We start from the raw sequence: 23,601 nt of genomic DNA, 5'->3' as shown, positions 1-23,601 counted from the left end.
TCCATCCCTTATGAAAGAAAAAGTTAGCCTAGGGGCCTAAGAATAGAATTAATATTTGATTTGTTTATTAAATTTATATCCATATTTGGATCAAATTATTCTGCAGTGAAAAAATTATTACTATTCTATAATTCTGGAATATGAATCTTCACTCAGATACACCAGACAAATCGAACAGGAAATTTGGTTCTTTAATACAATGAAATAAATATCTCTCAGCTTAAGAGGCAAAGTAATGCATATGGCTTAAATAAAGTGTAGCATTAAATAAAATTTTATACACTATATTATGTAAAATATTTTAGAAAATGACATCCATTTTAATTTGCCCAGCAGAGTACCAATGATTTTGAATAACTCTTTCCTAGAACAGTGAGAAGCATTTTCCAAGCAATACTAGCTGTGAAATACAGTGTACCTTTAATTTTTAAGGATGCTCATTTGAAATCCAAATAGTGTTCATGCAATGTTAATAAACCAGTTTTATTTAGCTGGCCTGTTTCAGCAGTGCCTGCATTCACTATCTATAATGTGACTTTCTGCTGACATTTATTGCTGTGAATTAAATTGATGATTCAGTGAATCTAGAGCTAGTTCCCTGACATTTTTTACTTAGTCTCTCCCCGGCAGAGTAGAAATATTTCTCCCCCTGTTCCCCATTTTTTCCCTTTTGTTCCATGCTCTTTTAAGACATTTTAAAAATATTTATACTTTTATTTCACCTTTATTATTTTTATAAATAACTCAAGATGTGAAGCATATTTAACACTCCTTCCTTCTCAGTTATTAAATCCATATCCTCCCTGTCTAGTGAGGGCAGTTAATTGATACTCTGCTTGCAATCATTTACAGACACCATAAAACAAGAGTGGGGAACTATGGCCCTTGTGAACTTCAACTCACAGAATTCCTAAGCCAGCCATGCTGGCTCAGGAATTCTGGGAATTGAAGTCCAGAAATCATAAAGGGGCCATAGTTCCCTACCTCTGCCATAAAATCAGGTCCCATTAGAGCCAAGTGCACATACTATCTATAAATTTTCAATCACTTGCTACCTTGTTTTACATAACGTACATAATTGTAGCATAAATTACAGAAATATGTATATAAATCAGAGCTATCCAATCTTGGCAACTTTAAGACTTGTGGATTTCAACTCCCAGAATTCCCCAGCTACCCATACTGGCTTTGGAATTCTGAGAGTTGAAGTGCACAAGTCTTAAAGTTTCCAAGATTGGACACCCCGATATAAATGATGTAAAAAATGGTTTGGACTAATTTGAATTCAGGTTTTCTGCATCAAAAGTTGAATTAATAGAGATCCATAGAATAAAAAGTTTAGTACGTTCCATGGCAAGTTAGAGGTCTTCAATCTGTTTATTTGCTTACACATTGCTGTATTTTTACTTCCATACTCCTGGCAAGCCAGATCACATCCCTTAGCAGTTTGCCCAAATTTACAGTCAAAATAACAAATGTACACATAAAATGTTAGAACAGCAAATACATAGGACAATAGTCTAGTGAATAAAGATAATGGGATTGTAATTGATTGCCACTGAATTTGAATCATGCAGCTGCAGGAAGGAAGACTAGATTAAATTATCCTGAATTAATATTAGTAATGAAATGGGTTTAGGGCATTCCAAATTAACAGCATTTCATAGACTATTAAAGAGTATTATTAAAGTCAATATTACTATATGCAAGAACTTCCAAATGAACCATTGGACTATCTTATTTTAATAAAACAATGGTTAAGATTTGTTTAAAAAATGATATAATTTCTTTTTTCTTAAATTGAGATTTATATATGCACTCACTCCTGAAAGGATGGCTATTCAGTTCAGGAATTTTTCAGGAATTGTAAAATGATGGAGGGGTCATTAACATATGATTTTGGATTTAATATCCATGTTTGTTAATACAGTTGTCTTTTTGGGGGAAAGAAATATGGTTTAAATTTGTGAATGTGATGTATGGGCATTTAAGCATTATATCTAATGTTTTCTGCATTGGAACTTTTGATTTTTGTAATAGAAAATGTAAAACTGCTGAAAAAGAATTATGAAAAACCAAAAAGCTACCCAGTCAACAGATTCTATGTATAACATCACAGTACTTAAAAAGGTCTAAAATGTAGGTTAAATTAAAAGTAAAATAAAATTAAAATGGAATCCAACTTACATTCTTTAGTGTTTGGAGGTGCCAGTGAACACGAGTAACAAACCATCCCATAAATATTCCGAGGCCTGTTTTCTAACATGTAATAGCTGTAAAAAAGAGCAAGAAAGGGCAAAACTAATAAAACTGGGTTTACTGATATTAACTATGGTTGAAGTAATTAATTACTATATAAACACCCTACTTTAAATGTGTCAGTGTTATCTATTTCCATTGCTTGACTAGAAAAGATCCCTTCTCCACTGCCTCATAAAATTAGTGAAATCAAGCTTGAAAGGTCCGTGGCATGACTGCTATCAGTCTAATCCAACATACATTTTTGCATAAAGTTCAACACGTTTCTAAAATTAAATTTTCTGCACTAGAAATTTCTTGCAGAGGTAATCTTCTAGACAGATCCTAGCCTTAACTGACACAACAATAATATCGTTAGAGACAGAAAAATCAAAGGTGTAACCTGGTTAGGATAAACACGATAGTTAAAATAAACACCCAGTGAGTTTATAGGTGCTTTGGCAATATCCTGTGTTCAGCTGGGCATGCACAAATGTATTTGCCAATTCTCAGTTTTATAAAAACTGGATTTTATAAAAAAAATTAGCTGGAAAGGAACTTAAGATTTATCCTAAATATCCATTCCCATTTTGCTAATGATAATTATATCAAGGCAGGACCTCAATGCATTCATGTGGATTAGGAAACAGGTTTCATGTGCCTTTATGATGCTTTATCTCTAGCCTCAACCACTCCTCTGCTACTTTTAGGAAGCAAAACCTGAAATAACATTATGATGAATGCTAAGCAAAAAGCCGTTTATTTGTAATTAGGAAGATCAGAAACATTGCTATTCTGCTAATTGCTTTGGGTAGGATCCAGAAGGTCAGTTAGGAATTGGGAAAGTGCTTAGGGCTGCAAAACTCTGGATAGCCGTGAGATGGCAGGAAAGCTATACAGAAAACTAATTCCTATGTCATCCAGTGGTCATCTGTATTTATTCAGGTCTATTTCTGTTGGGCGGAAAAGAGCTTTATTGGCAGGAGTAGGTCATGCAAAGAACACCCTTGTACCTGCAAAAAAATGTGTCTGGCTTTGGAAGCACAGAGCATACTCATTTCACTTCTTATTTCATTTCGCTCTGTAAATTAGGCTTAAAATCATCAGGATTTAAGCCATGACTTAAATCACGTTGCTTGCTATGTGAAAGTAAAAGTTTCAGAGTCAACAATCAGTATTAATTTCTAGTTTTAAGAAAACAGCAGGTGTGCTTTTGAGTTGATATTTGCTTTAATAGTCTTGTTTCTTTCTTTAACACAAATCTTTGGGACCACCTTTTTTAGTTATGTACAAATAACTATCATGCATTTAACTGAATGCAGAAAAAATGGAGCATGCACAGAATGAAGATTGTAAGATTGTAATTAAATCCTTACCTAGGAAGACAAGGCCCACATTCGGCATCATTTTCTTTATCTCCAGGTGTCATCACTGTCGCCCGAAAGAACCCTTCACAATCTTTGTGCCTCCGGCAAATATGATAGCCACCTTTAGAAAATTTTTCTGATGGGCATGGGATGCAGCCATAGTCTTCATCTCTAGTGCCATACCCACATGTCTGTGAGAACAAAAGCATTTCAAAGAATACAATTTTTAAATGACTTTTACAAACAGAGGGAATTGATGGCCCTTCCTCCTTTCCCCCACTGCCCTCCTTGGCAGATTGCCTGAGGATTAATTTGGCAGCGTCCACTTTGTCTTCCTGATAGGATTAAATAAGAATTCCAATCTGGAACAGAGTAGAGATGCCGAGATCTTTTTACTGCACTGTTCTCCAAATTCAGTTTTGAAGGAAATATGAAGGCATGTCTTCAGTCCAGTGAAGAAAGACCTGGCATGCCTTTCTTATCATTGACTAGTCCAGTGGTGGAGAACCTATGGCAAGGTTGCCAGAGGTGGCACTCAGAGCCCTTTCTGTGGGCTCACGTGCCATTGCCCCAGCCTTGCCTCTTCCCGCAACCCCCTCCTCGCCAGCAGCCTGCCTGGAGGAGAGTCGCCCTGAGCGTGGCCCATGCGGAGCAGCACAGCCAAGGACATGGCAGCCAGGCAGCGTAAACAAGACTCTGCCCTCATGCCCCAACGCGCACAGTTGATGCTGCAAGGCGTGGGCAGAAGGCGTGGTCATCATGGTGCTGCTGGGCTACCTGGGCAATCTGCGGTGGGCCCTGGAGGTGATGAGTGGCCCTGCGGGCAAGCAGGATGGGGTGGAGTGGGGTTGGGGCAGGGGTGGGGCAGGGGTGGGGCAGGGTATGGAGCAGGGGCGGGGCCAGTTTTTGGGCACTCGGTCTCTAAAAGGTTCGCCATCACTGGACTAGTCTAATAAGAAGAGTACCTGAGAGCATCCCTTCTTTGGAGTGGCATCTAGTCTTTGCAAGTCCTCTCTGTCTCCCTCCCCCAAATGTTTGTGGCTGGTTTCTTGTTTCTGGCACACAGAAACATATACTTGTTTTCATCAAGCTTATATGACCCACAGTTAATCTCATTTTAAGCATAATGTTGACTGTCCTTTGCTTTAAAAAATATTTTTTAACTCTTTGGGTTTTTATCAATACTGGCTCAGGAGTTCACCAATTACGCAGAACCACAGCTGCCTAGGCTCAGGCAAGGTGCATGTTCAACCATGTAGTCTTCAATGTGAAAATGAAGAGACTCTAGCAAAGCACTTTCACTGTGCATCTGTCCTGCTTATTTGCATTCAAGAACTGAAAGGTGGTGAGGTACAAAGGATGAAAAAGAACGAAATATCAGGGCAAAGCCTCTTATGTACCGTTTGTGTAGGTACAGAGTTTCATTCTCTCTTAATCAAAATATGGTGCCCATTAAAAAAATTGCTGCCAAAGATAATTATATTTCTAAGGCAAAGTAATTATGGGAAATTGCACTGGAGAAAAACTGTTCCTGCTTTGCTGGACTCACCAACCTTGTCTGAAATCCTATTTGGAGCACAACGGCTATTTTTTTACTTCATAGCAATCCTGTGAAGGCTATTTTCCTGGCAGTGAGGAAATTTAAAATAATGATACCCTGCACCTCAGGGAAAATGACATTGTTCATTGCCATTGTCGAACAAGACTAAAAAAAAGTGTACTTTTGTTGGCCTATGGATATGATTTAGTACAGATTTCTATTTTGATTTGGACAAATAAGAACATCAGAAATTGCCTTATAGAAGGCCAAACTTATCTAGTCTAATATTGTTTACTGCTTTGGCTAGGAGGCAAGATTCCTCATCCCCAGTGTGTGTGTGTGTGTGTGTGTGTGTGTGTGTGTGTGTGTGTATCTGCGCTCACCCTTGCGCGCACATGCACACGCACACATTTCTATTTTTCTCCTTAAGGAACATTTCTCTTTTCAGCTTTTGCATGAAGACACATTCACTATAGCTATATGAGGACAGAAGGAGCAATCCTTTTAAAAATATATTTATAGTATTTTAAACACATTTCTTAATAACATTGTTATCTTATGTGATGCATTTTTCAAATTGGCACCTTTAAAAGAAATGATCTTGAGAACATGACAGTGACAAGGAAAACTTACCATATAAGGTTCTTCTCCTGGCTCACACTGTGGACACTCGTGGCACATTCCGGTTGTCTGATTGTAATACTCATTTTCACCACAATTAGAATATTCAGCATTAGCGGCATACACAAGTGATGCCTGTATCAAAAAGTAAAGCTTGGTCACTTCTACTGCCAGGTTGTCATAAAAAGCAGAAATGATGGATAGCTGAATCACTGAGCTTAAAACCTACAAACCCACACCTCCCAATAATATGGGCTACTGCACATTGAACATACTATCAAAGCTCCCATCATGGATCTTCTAGTCTTTATGGGCTGAACCAGACTATCTGGAATTCCTTTGATGATTTCAAATTTTCTTGGAATAGACAAACAACTTTGTGTCTACTCTGTATTTGACAAGCAGGCAAAAATATGAAAAATGTAATATTTGGAGAAGTAGTTAAATTTTAAAAATTGTCCACATCTTATTTTGTTAAAACATTACACTTGAAGGCATATGTGAAGGCATATGTTGAGAACAATGGAAAAGATAGCTAATTAGAATAAATTAAATATAAAATATAAAAATGGAGTCCCTTTTTCAAAAATAAAAAGCATAGAATTTATAAAATTACATCCTTTTAAATAGAATGTAAAGCCTTGGATATTAATCAAAGATATGTAAGTTTATATTTATTGCAGGCTAATTGTGCATCTGAAATAAGAAACTGCTGTTTGTTTGAATAAATTATGTCTAAAACATCTAATGAAGAAATATTGTATTTTAATTGTCTGTAAATGCCATATAAAAGGCAATATTGTTTGAAGAAGATGCCTAAGGTTATTTCCACATTAATGGCTTATAGTATCTTATAAGTGTCATTCATTTATCACTGTGCCATAATCATCATCATCATCATCATCATCATCATCAACATCATCATCATAATATCACTTCAACAATGGCTGGTTGACGCTATGAAAATACCATAATACACAGGTGCAAAAATGACCAACATCTTTTCTGCAAAATAGACATCTCCTTTCACAAATGCCATTTTGTTAAAATATCTGTTTGACATAATAAAAGAGGCGAAAAGGATATGACTTTTAGATGTAATGTTTAAATTGCAGAATTATTTTATGTGGTTTACGAAGGATTTGTAACAGTTTTATAACACTTTTTACAATGTCCAGTTCCAAATTCCCCATGCAACCTTAGGCAGGTTTTTTTATAAGTTCTCTGTCCTTTGAGGTCAGAGCTTAGGATCATCACCATGGACTTTGTTTTTTTTAATTTTCATACTCAGTTCTTTTAATGAGATCTAAGTTTGCTTTATTCTTATTGAGTTATTAATATTTTCAGCTTCATTATGGACATCCTCTATGAGAATATGGTCAGATAGTATGATAGTCATTCTGTGTAGAGGCAAAAAGCCTCATTGCATTTTGAGAGAGCACCCATTTCATGCTCCCAGCATTTCAAATTTGCCAAGCTAGTCTGAAAAGCAAAATGAAGCAAAAATGCTTTTATTAACATAAAAGTGCTGAATATTGTATGCCTTCTTAGTAGTGCTTTCTAAAATTAGCTATCTGCAGCTATTGTCCTCAAGATCAAAGGAGTCCATTTCCACTTATTTTCAGAATTTTTCTGAAGCAAATATCATATTGAACATAAGATAGTTTGGACTATATAGCAATTTCAGCATTTCAAAATTAAACAGATTATTTTCTTTTGAGAACTATTTTCATTTGTTTCTTTTTTTTTTAGAAATTTCACTTATCCCCAGAGTAAGTGTGAAGAAGCTGAAGCATTGAATGATAATTCCCAAAACCTTTTTCTTTCTGTTAGTTGAAGTTTATAAGCTGGAGATTTTAAGCTTACTCCAGGTTCAGAAGATCATAGAATTACAGAATTGCTCTTAAAATTGCCCTGAGTTTATTCAAATCTGCTTTCTTGCAGACAAAGGTTTGCATATCACTACAATTCTCTAGCAGTGTGTAAGATTGATCTGCTATATGTTCTCCCTTGCTTGCGGTCTTGTTTCTTTTACCAATTGGTAAAGTGATGGAACCTTCTGATCATATTATAAATTTCTAGTAAGTTTCTTCCTAAACTTGACAGAATTCATGTCCAATTAGTCTGCCATTACTATTACCTTCTGCCCTTTGAAAGATTTTATTTATTTATTTATGAGACTTATATACCGCTTTAAGTGCAAGCACTCTCTAAGCGGTGTACACCAGTAAGCAATGTATATATATATTTACATTGCCCCCAACAATCTGGGTCCTCATTTTACCTACCTCGGAAGGATGGAAGGCTGAGTCAACCTTGAGCCGGTGAGATTTGAACCGCTGATCTGCTGAACACAGTCAGCTAAAGTGGCCTGCAGTACTTGCACTCTAACTGCTGCGCCACCTCGGCTCATATTTTCTTTGGTTGAGTAGTCAGTGAGGTAAACCAATAACATTATTACTTTTGCTTTCCCCCCAGCTTAATTCAATCCAGATGTTTTCTACAGTAAACCAAGGTCATCTATCTGAATTTCTGGGCAAACATGCATGTTGTTAACTTTGAACTTCTCCTTCATTTTCATTGCTTTTTAAGTATTCTATTGTAATTTTGAGAATCTTGTCTATCAATTTATGGTTGCTTTCCTGTAATGAGTTCAGGCTCCCTTTTGTTTATTTTCCATGCTGTGATCCTTGATTTATCTAGACAGTGAAGGCCATGAACTTTACGAATCCATGTTCTTCATTTTTAATTGATCAGCTTAATAAGTCCCCGTATTGGACTTAGTTCTGCCAAAACCTGTTTTTTCAGTAGTCTTTGTGAAAGGCAATCATCTTGTCACAGCAGTCTATCATCCGGTAATACAAACTATGGTCCCAGAAATCAAATCTCTTTCATCCCTTTCTACTCCTACTTCACAGACTGGAAGAATGAAAACTATAGGAGCTGCTAGGAAATTTTGCTCTTTTCTCTCTCCATCTCTATCCAACATAAGCCCTGGAACTTGTGAAAATAATAAACATTATGTATACTTTTTCAATCAGATCAACATAACCTATTGAGAGTCAACAATATTAATGGCATTTATGGGTTTGATTTTTTTAAAAGACAAACAGATTTTTTAAAATGAAATATTCTGAAGTAGGTACATAGAAAATTTTGGTTTTGATTAATAAAGCACTAATGAATGGTTCTTTACTATCAATTTGCTACAGTAAATGGATGGATCTACAGCTTATGCATTCAAAATACCTACTATGAAAAAAGGGAAAATATGAGTCCATCTGCATTCTCCCAGATACACCATATTATCTTGATAATTTATCTGAAAAGAAAAGAAAGATTAACTGTTATTGCAGGAAAAAGGTCATATTTAGAATGCTTTCTTATGCATATTACTTGGAAATCATTGTCACTGCATAATAAGAAATTGCTATAAAAACTTCTTACTTTTATATGAAAAGAATGGTTAAAGCAATTCATCAGTTAAAGCCAAGTTGTTCTGAACAAGAAGCTTAAGAGACAAAGGAAGTTATTATTTCCAGAGGATGACATTTTTAATTAAAAGCACAATAGACTGGGAAGTGTCTCTCCTTATCCCAAGAGGCATGGTCCCAATTTAACTATGGATGTGTTAGCCCTCTCAGGTAAACCAGACATGAAAGATAACTAGATGTGCTAATCCTACTTTATTGTAAGGATACATTAACAGAATCTTGCAAGTCTGAAGGTACAAACTTCCACTTTTAACTGCTTGATCCACAAAGGAAAGTCCCTCCTAAGTTTATTTCTCTGACCATTAAGCTGCTGAAGGCTTTTCCCTGTCTTATCTGATTGTTTTCTAGGTAGCATCTCTTTTCCCTTATCCCCAAGGTCATCCATACATTCCATTATAGAATGAGATAGCAAACCTGGTGTATATTATTAAAATCTGAGTGGAAGAGAAAAGTTCTGCCCACCCAAAGTTTGGATGTGTCACTTGCTGTTAGCATCCATGAAACTCTGCAGGCATCGAGAACATGATGTTGCTCATGCTTCCTGGTTTGAAGGATCATATGGATTGCTTGTGGATTGTGTTTTGCGGATTAGTCTTCTTGTTACATTGTGTTGTCCTTGCCAGAGATGTATAACATTAATGTAGTAAATTTCCGCAATCTGATAGTGCTCAACTTGCCTTCCTTGGTGAAAGGTCTGGGATAGCCCGGGAATTCAAGGCAACAATGGCAACATGGATCTGATCCAGTTTACTGAGGGCACATATGAGATCTGATTTTGGGTTTGGGGCAGATGGAGGAGACTGAACCTCTCCCCTTGTTATGGATAGACCATGCTTGACTGAAGTGCCATGCTTTTTTCCAGAGGGGAGGATCTGTTAGAGAGGCCTGTCTCAAGCATCTCTTGAATTTTCAGAGGGTCTTGGGGAGTTTTCTGGAGAGATGATGGGCTGATCAATCAAAGTATGAATTGCTAAATAAATAACATGCAGACAGACAGGCAGACTCTAGCATGAAAGTACTGCCAAATTAAACAAAAAGAACTCCCAGATTTAAAATACAAAAACATACCCTCTTTTTACCAAAAGCATGACAGGCAACTGATTGGATTCATTAATTGTTTTTTTCTCCCATGAAATTGTTGGGGAAAAGGGAGTAAAAATCCTGCCCTTCAGCAGATGAGGAAAAAAAGAACAAGCTTTTGCTATAAAAGGTATATGCTGCAGGGGTTTAACCAATTAAATATCTCTGATATTTGAGGTGTGGCTGTAACAGTGTGGTCTTTTCAGAAAGCATTAACTCTTTTTCTATGGCTCTATTTTGAACACATATCTTTTAAGTTATTTTCTGAAACTCAAGGCAGTGTACAGTAGTTTTGGTTTACATTACAGTGTCCAGTTAAATAGTGGCACTCTCTCTTACACATACAGATGTTATTTTTAAAATCAATACAGCTGATGTCATAAGTATACTACTGAACTACTAAATAGTAAACTCCCCACATATGTTCTTTCTAGCAAAGTAGACTAGCTCAGACAAGTTACTGTATAGATGGGGAGAGGAAGGCAAAGAACCTGATCTATCTATACATAATTTCTTTAGAACACAAACCAACTGTCAGCCTTTTTAAAAAGTCTTATTGAGTTCTCTGGAAATGAATGAAATACAATTTACATTTTTATTTGAAACCCATGCAGTTAAAACTTCACAACTTTGATTAGATGTTGCCTCTAAAAATTGCTTTATGAAAAGGCAGACAGAAAAACTTAGATAGCCTAAATATAGGTATTAGCAATACTATTTCACAATCACATCTTTCCTTATTCCCTTGTACTCTTATACTCTTGAGAGTAAAATCATGTCTTCATAACTATGAAAGGAAAAAAAGTCTCCTGCTTGTCTTATATAGCTTGCTCCTTGTTGAAGTTTGCTAATATTCTAACAATCATGCATTATTCCACCAGACATATTCTGAGAGACCACTCCCAACAAGGATACATTTATCTGTTGCTTAGCTGTAGCCCAGGTATGGAGGCTGGTACATAAACATTGTCATGAAGGTTGATTCTACACTATATAAAGTACACTAAAATATACACTATCTTTATAAAAGAAGAGGGTATCAGCTTATTTTCCAAAATACCAGAAGGCAAGATAAGAAACAATAAATGAAAACTAATCAAGGAAAGAAGTAACCTGGCATTAAGGCGAAACTTCCTAACAATGCAAACAATTAACCAATGAAATAGCTCGCCTTCAGAAGTTACAGCTGCTTCATCACTGGAGGTTTTTAAGAAAAGATTAGACAGCCACCTGTCTGAAATAGTATAGGGTCTCCATCTTGAGCAGGGGTTCGACCAGAAGACCTCCAAGGTCCCTTCTAGCTCTATTTTGATTCTAGATTCTATCTCTGCAGAGCATTGGACTCATTCATAAAAAACGTACTGTAGTTATCTGACTGAAAGCAAGCAAATTAGCTTTTATTAACTTAAATATCACTGATTTATCTCAGAAGTAAGTAAGACTTGATGAAGACTGTACCACAGTGTTAATTACAACCAAAGATAGATTGTTCTGAAGCAAACTTGCTTCTAGCAGCAAGATATAGCTAGAGCAGGGGTAGTCAACCTTTTTATACCTACCGCCCACTTTTGTATCTCTGTTAGTAGTAAAATTTTCTAACCACCCACCGATTCCACAGTAATGGTGATTTATAAAGTAGGGAAGTAACTTTACTTTATAAAATTTATAAAGCAGAGTTATAGCAAGTTAAAGCATATAATAATAATTACTTACCAAACACGACGAGTTGTGTTTCTACCAAACAGTTATACTTTGGTTTCATCTGACCATATGATATTCTCCCAGTCCTCTTCTGGATCATCCAAATGCTCTCTAGCAAACTTCAGACGGGCCCGGACATGTACTGGCTTAAGCAGGGGGACACTTCTGGCACTGCAGGATCTGAGTCCCTGGCAGTGTAGTGTGTTACTGATGGTTGCCTTTGTTACGTTGGTCCCAGCTCTCTGCAGGTCATTCACTAGGTCCCCCTGTGTTGTTCTGGGATTTTTGCTCACCGTTCTTGTGATCATGTTGACCCCATGGGATGAGATCTTGCGTGGAGCCCCAGATTGAGGGAGATTATCAGTGGTCTTGTATGTCTTCCATTTTCTAATTATTGCTCCCACAGTTGATTTCTTCACACCAAGCTGCTTGCCTATTGCAGATTCAGTCTTCCCAGCCTGGTGCAGGTCTACAATTTTGTTTCTGGTGTCCTTTGACAGCTCTTTGGTCTTCACCATAGTGGAGTTTGGAGTGTGACTGAGGTTGATAACACGTTCAAACAGGTGCCATTAATACAGGTAATGAGTGGAGGACAGAGGAGCCTCTTAAAGAAGAAGTTACAGGTCTGTGAGAGCCAGAAATCTTGCTTGTTTGTAGGTGACCAAATACTTATTTTCCACCATAATTTGCAAATAAATTCTTTCCAAATCAGACAATGTGATTGTCTGGATTTGTTTTCTCGTTTTGTCTCTCATAGTTGAGGTCTACCTATGATGACAATTACAGGCCTCTCTCATCTTTTTAAGTGGGAGAACTTGCACAATTGGTAGCTGACTAAATACTTTTTTGCTCCACTGTAGAAACAGGAAGTCTGATGAAATTACATTTAATTAATTAAATTATTAATGAGATCCCTGAGGCTGATGCTGCGAAACTAAATACTGGATATCTGGCTCAATTTTTGTAAGGAACAAACGAAGGTCTCCTCTTTCGGAAATATTCAGGCGGTTTCTTTCTTTGGTCATAATATGATTAACAGCACTAAAGCCTGATTCCACAAGATATGAGGTAGGGAAAGGTATCAATAAACTGAATATCATTTTCCACATATTTGGATATAAGGCAGGCATTTTTTTTACTTTGCCATAGGTTTTCATATCCACCACTATCAAATTTATGTTTACTTTCTTCATCATATCTAATTTCTAACAGTTCTTCTTGGCAAGTTATATCAGCCTCTTCAATATTTGCGGTAAAAGGATTTTTCATCCAGTCATACACCTTCAATTTCAAAATATCTTCAAATCGTTTTTCCATGTCCAATTTAAGTTTGTTGAGGTGGCTACTAAATCTGTCAATATCCTCTGGAGTTACATCATCTTTTATAGATGATAATTCAGGAAACTGATGAAATTCTCTCTTCAATAGATTATAACGAAGTAGTTCAAGTTTGTCAATAAATAATGACACAATACTTTGGCAACCTATAAGAGTCTTATTAGCTCCCTGAAGCTGCAAATTGACATCATGAAATCTCTTGAAAATATCTGCCAAATAAAAGGCATCATTCTTTACTGTTTTTAACTGTTGACACAGATTGGTCTCATTATTACTTTCAAAAAATTGTATGACACTATCATATAATGCTACAAAACGAGCCAAAGATGTACCCTTTGACAGCCACCGAACTTCTGTGTGCAAAAGTAACGTAATAAAATCTTCATTATTGTCCTGGCAAAGCTGTCAAAACATTCTATCATTTTTTGGTTTGGATTTGATCTTGTTTATGGCTTGAATTATTATATTTAATGATGAATGGAGACTTGTACTTAGATGTTTTCCTACAAGATGTTGTCTATGCACCACACAATGAATACATAAAACGTTTGGCACTTCTTCCTTCAAATAAGCAACAAATCCACGATAGCAACCCACCATTGATGGTGCTCCATCAGTAGCACATGCAACAATATTATTCAAAGGAATCTTATTTTTTGTAAAGTATGATTTCACAGTATTAAATATAGATAATCCTCTTGTATCTGTAATCAGATTTATTGCGAATAGCATTTCTTCTTGTAATGTATTGTTTTCATCAAAATAACGTACATATGCCATCAATAAAGCATTATTATCTGCAGTGGTAGACTCGTCCAATTGCATAGAAAATGAAATGTTTTGGAGAATACTTATCAGTTTTTTTTCAACATTAACTGCCATTTCATCAATTCATCGCTTTACTGTGCTATCGCTTAGGGGCAATGTTTTTAAATTTTCAGGTATATCCTGATGCATTACTGTTGAAATAAATTCTTTTATAGAGGGTATTATTACTGTTTCTCCAATATTATAGCTTTTACCTCTTTTTGCAATTAATTGTGAAATGTGATAAGCGCAAATTAATCCATCTTCGTTCGCTGCATGTTGTTTCTTAAATGATGCAATGATTGTTGAATGATTTTGAAATTTTTTATATATTTCCTGAAAATATTCAATGGGCTTGTCCTTATCATTTGGATGCTTTGTAGAAAGATGTTCTCGCAATCGACTTGGCTTCATTGCCTCATTGGATAATGTTTTATGACACATTGGGTGTTGTTTATTTACAACAGATTCTATGAAACCCATCTTCAGATACTCTGGCAAATAGCCACGAGCGTATTTCTTTTTTTGAGACATGGCCTCTACCTTGGTCTTGAGGGAATGCCCAGTGGAGTCTGGTTTGCCCCCGATCCGTGCCTGTCACAGCAGGATGAAGAGAGAGCCTGGTTCTTGCCAGAGATGAAACCTCTATGACTGAGGGCTCTGTGCAGCTCTCAAAATGGCGGCCACGCCAAAATTAGCGGCCGCTTGTATTTGGGCTGGGCCTTCCCAGCCTTGAGGGGCCCTAAGGGGAAGCTTGTTGTTTGTTGTGCCTTTAATTTCCACCCCCCGGAGCCAAAAATGAGGCACTTGCAGTTTTATCTCATTGCGCAGCCTCTGCTGCGATCCGGATTGTCGAGAAAGTCGACGGGAGCCTCGCGATGACGGCGCACTTCGGCGAGGCTCTCTGGTCTCCGAGAGCTCCGTGGGTGGTCGCACAGCTGAGGCTAACACCCCGCGTCTGCTGGAAAGCTCTGTGAGCCGATCGGAGGGCTCGATGGATCCGAAAATTTAAACGGCTCGATTGAACCCCTACCACCCACCAAAAAAGCTGGAACGCACACTAGTGGGCGGTAGGGACCAGGTTGACTACCACTGAGCTAGAGTAACAACTCAGCTCTCATCCTTCCACCATCCTCCTATATTGTCAGTAAAAAGCAGCAGGCACTCTTGTGTTCATATTTACCATTAATAAGCAGTCAAGGTGAAGGTATATTCATTTTCTTGAATACCTTCACCACTTCTTTCTAGCCATATTCAAAAAATCTGAATAAATAAATCAAGAAAGATCCATCAGCTGCCTGAAGGTAGTTTTGTGTTATCCTTGATTAATTTTTGGGGGGCTTAGTATTGTAGGAAGTCACCCTCCCCAAAAGAAAGAAACATTTTGGGGAATATTAAAAAGGCAGAATATTATATTTCCCAAAGGAATAATGGGAGAAAATCTTCAAGGGCAGAAACTTCTTCCTCTCCCCCAGGCAGAAACTCAGCAGATCAGCTCTGTAGAAATGCAGATTTGATAATCCTATTCAGAAAGACTTGGCCACCTATTCATTATCAAAATTCCTTCAGCTGTAGCCCCATAGAAGGTTTGAATTGATGGGATTAGAAAAACAAAGACTCCAAGGAACATGACCTTTAGGAGGATTAACCCACCACCATTAGAATACCGAAAGGGCACACTGAACCCCAGGTCAAAGCCCATTGTACAGGAGCAGGAAGAGCCTCAAATACAATGCCACAGGAAAAAGAACAACTCCAAACACAAAAACCCAAGAAGGTATAAAAACCTACCACTCCCAGCTCCATTTTGTCAGCCACCCCAGAAACACATGCCATTGTGTCATTGAAGTTTCTGGCAATTCAATAAACTGGACCTTCTTTCCTAAAGCAGTCTCCATTTTGTTTATTCCTGGCTTGGACTGGACCTGAAGATTTTTCTTTCAACAGTATATTATGTAAACTCAGTGTCTTTTGAAACTTTATGATTTAGGAGACTTCCGGTCTTGTATTGTAGCGACACAGCCAAGGGATTGCCGGGCTCCACACCCCATGGCTGGTTTCATCTTGCCAGGGGACCCTAAATTGGGTCTAAAGTCACCCCAGAGAGGAAATAAGAAGGAGGCCCCCCGCTGATTATGGAATGAGAGTGGTCAATCCATTTGATCTGGGAGAAGCCCTCCAACCTGACAGGAGAAAGGCTAGCTACACCTAAATGATTAGCCCAAGCTACCGGCAGCTGAAGTCCAAAAGCACCAACTAGAACTGTGAACAGTGTGCTTGGAATTGGGTGAGAATATCGATCTTCTCTTTCCTATTTTGTAACTGATTTCCTGGAAAAGATCCCCAAGAAGCAAAAAAAATCTTCCAAAAGTGAGAAGGGAGGGGAACATACCCCCACCCTTCCATAGTCAGAAGTGGCAAATTAATGTTTATGGGGGACAGAAATATATTGAAATGAAGTTAATAATACTACAGTCTAGGTAAATCTGAAAATTATGATAACTATTAAGATCTCACATCTGAAAGAGTATTGATGAAATTATAAGAAAATAATTCTTTGTCTTAAAAGTTGGAAAATGAATAGCTACTGACATCTAGTGGAGGATTAGATATAAAACTACAGCTGCATTGACTCAGAAATTGGCAAGAAGCCCAGAAATAGAGAAAAAATTGTTCCTTTGAAACTCAGTGACATTTAGCCAAATAAAGAACAGATGGGAACAGAGGAAAAAAATGCACTGGGCTATCTACTACAGAGTAAGAACTACATTTGTTTTAAAAACTGCTGACCTTCTGGGATTATAAATATTATTTATAATTATAAATAATTATAATTTCTAAGCTCAAGAACTGTTTGCAGAGAAAGAAACATCTTGACTTTTGGCTAATCTTCTAGGGAGGAATTTACTGGAAAACTCTTAGATAGCTAAACATTCTGGATTGCAATTACAGCTGGTTGATAATTGTAAAACCACTGTAGAGAAGAACTGTTTATATAAAATACAGCTTTCAATAGTGCTTTGATAATTGGAAACACATTGGATTACAAAAGCCATATATAAAGATAAGAACTATACAAGATTTGGTTGTTTGGATTTTAAGATTGGCTGGTTTGACAAGGCTAATCACAGAGACTATGTTACCGGTGAAAAACTATCTAGAGAGGGGAGACAAAATGGATGCTGCGTACCTATCTAAAAGTGACAGGAAGCCACACCTAATATTCCCTTCTGAAGACCCCAGCCTGGAACATCAGAGATCTGTGTAGTAATCACTCCTTAGTCATTGAAGGGTGCAAAGAAATGGCTACCTTCTACGCAGCCTTTTATTGTTTAAATAGAGATTTACAAATAGCAAAAGATACTGCATGGCAATAGCATTTCATTGGCTAAAATCCTTTACCAATCCTCAAGAGTAAAAAGCTAGAGGCCATAAACAGGGAAACTTGTTGTTCCACCAGCCAGCCTTATCAAACTGGCAAGGTCACACAGACCTGCGTACTTTCACGTCACCATGGTGATGTGAGGGGGGGGAGAAGATAGATGCATAGCAAAGATACAAGCGTTGGGGGGGCAGTTTTCCGCACACGAATTTCGCCTGTCTGTCACCTCTACATCTCACTCCTTTTTGTTTTGTTAGACGAAATATCGCCATAAGCGGGGTTAATAAAAGGATTATAATCAGGAGAGGAGCATCCTTGCAGTTGTTAATATAGGGCCAAAACTTGACCCTGAGGCAATGTGAGAGAGGATCTACTGGGATTTAAAGCTCTAATACATATATTGCAAAATGAAAGAAATACATTACATAAACAGCATCTATAAAGATCCTAAGGTACCAATTTTCAAATCAAAGGCCAAATTGTATAAAATATAAATCTGGTGCTGGATGGTTCATGAATTACCAGAAATATTGAAACAATACATTTCCTCAAAACGTTTACAACCCAAATGCTGGTGCAGAAGCAAATAATCAATTGCAGCGTGATTTTGCAAAATAGTTCTCAAATTTTGCAGTTCATGGTTGATCGCTGAAATAGTTGAAGAAGTAGTATTAATTGTCTTTGCCAAATTTCATATAATAGCATTAATGTTGAGGTGAGCATGAACAGCAAGTCCTGGCATGCCCACTAGAGATATAGCCAATGCTACAAAATAAGATTGTCTCAGAGCCACAAGTGTTGTCTAGCGTGACACCACGTGAAGAATGGTTCATGTGAACTTGTTGTTTGGAAAGCAAAACAGGAATCAGCTGGCTGAGACAACATTGCACTTCACTAATATTAGCAGGAATATAATTTAAACTTTCTTGACCACACGTAAAAAACCCTCCTTGCAATAGCCAAGCATGTCCAAAATGAAAGGAAGTCTCTATTGAAGCTGTGCAATTTAAAGCAGGTGAGCCAATGCGATGACAGTGAGGTTTTTTAAGCAATAACCTCCCAGAGTCAGTGAAGTTTTGAATTACTGCAGAAGGGGTTCAAACAAAGACTAAACATGTAGAAAGCAAATTACATGTAATACATTTCAGATAAACAAAAGAAGTCATTTTGTGTGATGTTAGATTTTGCTTCATTCGTTGTTCGAATGATTGTTTGAGTGGGATGACAGTTACAGTTGTCAAAGGGCAGATGTTAACGATCAGACATAAACAAATGATGGATAAGAAATTTGCAGTTAAAACCGCAAAAATGGCAGCACACAGGTTCTCGGGGATCAAGTTCTTTACATCTCCCCACGTCACTGGCTGCCTGGCATGTCAGGATTGGATTACTTGCTGTGCCATCTGTAGAGTCACCCTTGCCATTTCTGGGACTTGGTCCAGGGACTGGTGCAATGACATCCCTGGCTGGGTGATCACAACGCGCTGGAATCCGCAAAGGTCCTGTTGGAGCAAGCACAGCAGTGTAGCCCCGCCCCCAAGTGATCAGAGGGACTGGTCCCAACCATGCTTTGTCTGGTAATGCCCGATAATATGCCAGAGGTGGAGGCAAGCTTGTTTTCTGTTGAAAGTGTCTCTGATAAACAGTCAAATTTTGAATAAAAACATTCAATTGGTGTAATGTAAATAATATTTTTTGAACCTGTTGTATTACCCACGACAAATTGGGTATCCTAGATAATCCGTCCTTTTTTATTTGTTTGTGAAGGCAGTCCTTGAAAAACCAATTAGCACGTTCCACGATAGCTTGACCCGTGGAATTATAGAGAAGACCATGAGTAAAAACAATATTTTAGGTTGTATAAAATTGTAAAAAGGCCACTGAAAAATAGGCTGGTCCATTGTCAGCGTTTAGGGAAGAGGGTTAACCCAGGGCTGTAACAGCCAAAAAAAGATGAAAAATAACATGTGAAGCTGTTTCCCCTCATAAAGGTGGGGGAAATTGTTCCTAAATACCTATTTATCAATATACATTTCTAGGAAGCCAAAAAAAGAAAACATGGATAATATCCATTTGTCATAGTTGATTAGAGGCAAAACCACATAAAAGACATAAAAAAGACATACAAAAAAAAATTAGACCCAGGAAGGGAGGAGTGATTGTGTATATGAGAAACAAAATAATAAATGCTTTCAGTTATGGAGGAGCTGCTGCAAAGTTAAAAACAAAGTCATAAGATTGGGGCCAATCCTGGGCGTGATGTAAGCACCTGAAGGAGTAAAAGTAAGTTGGCACACATAATGAGAGTCAGAGATTAAGTTAAAAGACTGTTGAGAAAAGATTTTAAAAGCTAAAATAATTCTGAGCATTGTGATAAGGGTTGCATTGCAGTGTAGGACACTTTCCAGGTATCATCCTTGTAAACAATTGCTCCTCTCATTCACCCTCCATCAGAAAAAGCAATAACTTGTGGCAAGGGAGAAAGAGGAAGAAAATAGTGGCTGGACTGGAAAGGAAAAAGTCATTAAACAAGCAAGTCAAAGATCATTAGGCAAATGATATGAAAGTCAGTTAAAGCACACTAAAGAGATAAGTTATTTTTGAAAACAATATTAATTAATCAGTTCCTTTTCGACTGCAAGCTCTTTGCGTCCTAAGGTTATCATTTTAGCAACCACCTGGATAAAAAATAAAACATTTTGGGATGAGATATGATAGGTAAATATTATTCAATTCAATATACTTTCTGCACTTCTATTACAGTTAATACTCCATTAGGTAATTTACTAGTAGGAAAAAAAATCAAGAGTGTGGAATTCTGTCCACAAATTGAGTATTCATGATGTCATCAATTTGTGCAACTATATTTTTTTCTGGGACTTATTGCAATTCTAAATCATTTTATATTTTCTGAAAGCCAATTAAATTGTATCTTTGGTGCTTCAATTTAAGCAAAGTCCATTCAGATGGAAACAATTTTTATATAAATAGGTTAAATATGTATAAATCTATAACAATATAATTCAGTTAGTTCTTTTGGTTGTTGGATATAAAAAATATTATCCAACATTTACTGTTTCTCTTTTGAGTAAAAAAATTTATTTGCCGAAACTGCATAGGTGAATGTCAAGTTTCAGATTCACTCCACTCTTCTCAGATTACAATTCCAAGCAGAGGAAAAAAAAGTTTTAAACGAACAGTTCCCCCCCCCCTCCTTCCTGTCTCTGGCTCTTTAAGCAATGCAGCCAGCCGAAAGAGACGGGGGGGGGGAATCTCACCACCCAAAAATAATTTCACCTCCTTCTTATGCATTTTGCAATAAATTCTCTCATACATTCTCCATGAAATTCTTCTCATACAAATATTTACTATTATTTTCACAGTTAGGGAGAAAATGGGTGGGTTTTAAAGGCTAACACACACTTCAACAAATTAACTCATTCAGTTCCATACTGACTGTTTGCATAAAACCATTCCACATACAATTATTTCATTTCATACTTTCTCCAGGCAAACCATATATTCTTAGCAAGGCCTTTTTGTATTGTTGTTATCAGAGAGGGCTTTGAGCCTCTTCCAAGTCTTGGAATAACACAGAACAACACAGACAAACATATATACACAGATACTATTACAACAACATTTATTTAGACATATAACCTGTCTTGCAAGAAGCGAGAAAAATGACAAGGTGATTTCAACCAAAAAGTGGTTTGAGGGCCTTAAACATTTCCCATTTTTCTCACCATTCCAAGCCCAAGCATAATGTTCTGAGTGGCCACACACACAACACAAAACACAACCAGACATTTGTCTGACGGCTAACTTAATATATTAAAAACTTTCAAAGCACTCTGAGGGAGTACATTTTGAGTTATGTCTAACTAATCAACAAAGAATTAGCCTCTTCAGAAGAAGCTGAAAATCCAATTAAAGATGTTTTTAGAAGGAATAAATTTTACTTAGTTGCTGGGTCCATTTTTTTCCTCCCTTCCTGACAGGAGTGAACACTATAGATGTATATACTGAAGCCCAAGGTTCAAGATGTAATTTATGCTCTATCTTTTAGCCTAAGCGTCCGATGCTCAGGATTCAAAAAACACTGTTTTCCTATCTCAGCCCACCAGCTTCCTTGTGTCTGCCCCAGGTTAGAGGAGGAATCTGAGTTCCTCCATGCCTGTCCTTGCTTTTGCGGGGGCTGAGATAACTTGCAGCCCATACTTACTCACTGAGGGGTCTCGTAAGACGAAAGTGCACTTAGAGGTCTGTTCCAGACGATGGTAAGTATGTTGGCAGCTGCTTCTTCCCGTAGGGGTCCCAAAACAAAATGTCCCTGCTGAGGGCGTCAGCTGTAGTAATCACTCCTTAGTCATTGAAGGGTGCAAAGAAATGGCTACCTTCTACGCAGCCTTTTATTGTTTAAATAGAGATTTACAAATAGCAAAAGATACTGCATGGCAATAGCATTTCATTGGCTAAAATCCTTTACCAATCCTCAAGAGTAAAAAGCTAGAGGCCATAAACAGGGAAACTTGTTGTTCCACCAGCCACCCTTATCAAACTGGCAAGGTCACACAGACCTGCGTACTTTCACGTCACCATGGTGATGTGGGGGGGGGAGAAGATAGATGCATAGCAAAGATACAAGCGTTGGGGGGGCAGTTTTCCGCACACGACTTTCGCCTATCTCTCACCTCTACAGATCTGAAGGAGCAACACTCCAAGACAAGGCAAATACTTTCCAGGAGGAAATGTATGCAATGCTGTGACAGATTCAAATGACAATTGTTTCAAACCATGAGGAGATTAAAAACAACTTTGATGACGTAAATTAGCACATCTTCAACCTAAACCTACAATCAAAAAACTCTCAGAAAACGATGATAAATAATGAACAAACAAATGAGACAACAGAATATAAACCAGAGGAAAGTGACTCAAAAAGGAAAGCTACAAATGAAGAGAACCACAGTTTAATACAAACAAAAGAAAATCTGCAAGATTTTGCCACAACAATGAAAATGGAAAAGATATTTTATCTTTCAGGACTTCAAAACAAACTTGAGGATAAGAAAGAAGATCTTAAAAAAATGGATTATAGAGCAGCCAGGAGAATCATTAGAATTTGGAAGACAAAACACATACATCCTACTTAACTTGTCTTTTCTATTCCCAACAATACTCATAAAAATACAGGAAGAATCCCCTGGCAAATGGAATATACTGACATGGAAAGCTAGATGGCAAAAGAAGAAAGCTAGAGTCAGATTCAAGAAATTTGATTCGACTTACCAAATGGAGTACTACATGATTAAACACTTGTTTGAATATGGTTAAAAGAATAGATAAATTTTGGATATAAAGGGGCCCTACAGGAAGAGGGATTATAAGTAGTAAAGTACTTTTTATAATATATGAGATGTAAAAATATTGAGATGGTGTATGTGAATGAAAAGTTTGGATATTTAAAGGTAATTAATTTTGAGAAAATTATGACTGATAAAAGTGGTTTGAATACTGTTAATGTAACCTTACAATAAATTTAGATCAAATAATTCTGGGTGTGTTTCTTGTCTGGACTACCTTGCAAGACCGACATCAATCTTACAAGTATCTGTTCCTTCACTTGTACTCTTGTGAAAACTAGGAAAGATTCATTCTGAGGCATTTTTGCTACTCTTTCTCCTTTAGACTGAAATTTCATTTTTCAAGTTTGTGGCTCTTTCTCCTCTCTCCTAAGGTCATTCCCACATAGCATTACATCTAGCCAAGCTGTCTGTTTTGGAGATCTAAGCTTGCTGTACATTACAAACATGTGACATGACACTAATTTGAATTCCCTGCAAAGCCCCTGTGTAGGATGCACGCTGGCTTTGCTGAAACACACCACTTTCTGATTCAGGAATGCCTTTTGTATTTAGATTGTAATGGAAAAAAATAGCTGTATCACAACATTTGTATCTAGTTTTGCAAATAGATGGCCTTCAAAAATCCACTAGGAATATCTCTCCCATTTATGTTCCCCAGCATAAA

General features: G+C 37.2%; 1 protein-coding gene across 5 annotated transcripts in view; it reads right to left on the bottom strand.

Moving 5' to 3' along the window:
* The window catches only part of EDAR (ectodysplasin A receptor), a 104,194-nt gene that overhangs the window by 17,780 nt on the left and 62,813 nt on the right, over positions 1-23,601 (bottom strand). For 2 of the 5 annotated variants that reach the window (XM_039331816.1, XM_039331814.1), the window contains 4 exons: positions 9,020-9,088; positions 5,779-5,901; positions 3,615-3,796; positions 2,188-2,273 (listed from right to left, as the gene is read on the bottom strand). In XM_039331816.1, coding sequence (XP_039187750.1) covers positions 2,188-2,273; positions 3,615-3,796; positions 5,779-5,901; positions 9,020-9,070 — 442 coding nt within the window. In that variant the 5' untranslated portion in view covers positions 9,071-9,088. Of the gene's footprint in view, positions 1-2,187; positions 2,274-3,614; positions 3,797-5,778; positions 5,902-9,019; positions 9,089-9,674; positions 11,880-21,793; positions 22,112-23,601 lie in introns of those variants that run through there. The other 3 variants (XM_039331815.1, XM_039331817.1, XM_039331812.1) reach the window with 3 other exon arrangements.

The sequence above is a fragment of the Crotalus tigris genome, unplaced genomic scaffold, assembly GCF_016545835.1.
Source record: "Crotalus tigris isolate CLP2741 ecotype Arizona unplaced genomic scaffold, ASM1654583v1 scf7180000024438.1716836, whole genome shotgun sequence".
NCBI classification, from domain to species: domain Eukaryota; kingdom Metazoa; phylum Chordata; class Lepidosauria; order Squamata; family Viperidae; genus Crotalus; species Crotalus tigris.
This window is presented reverse-complemented; position numbering and strand designations above follow the sequence as displayed.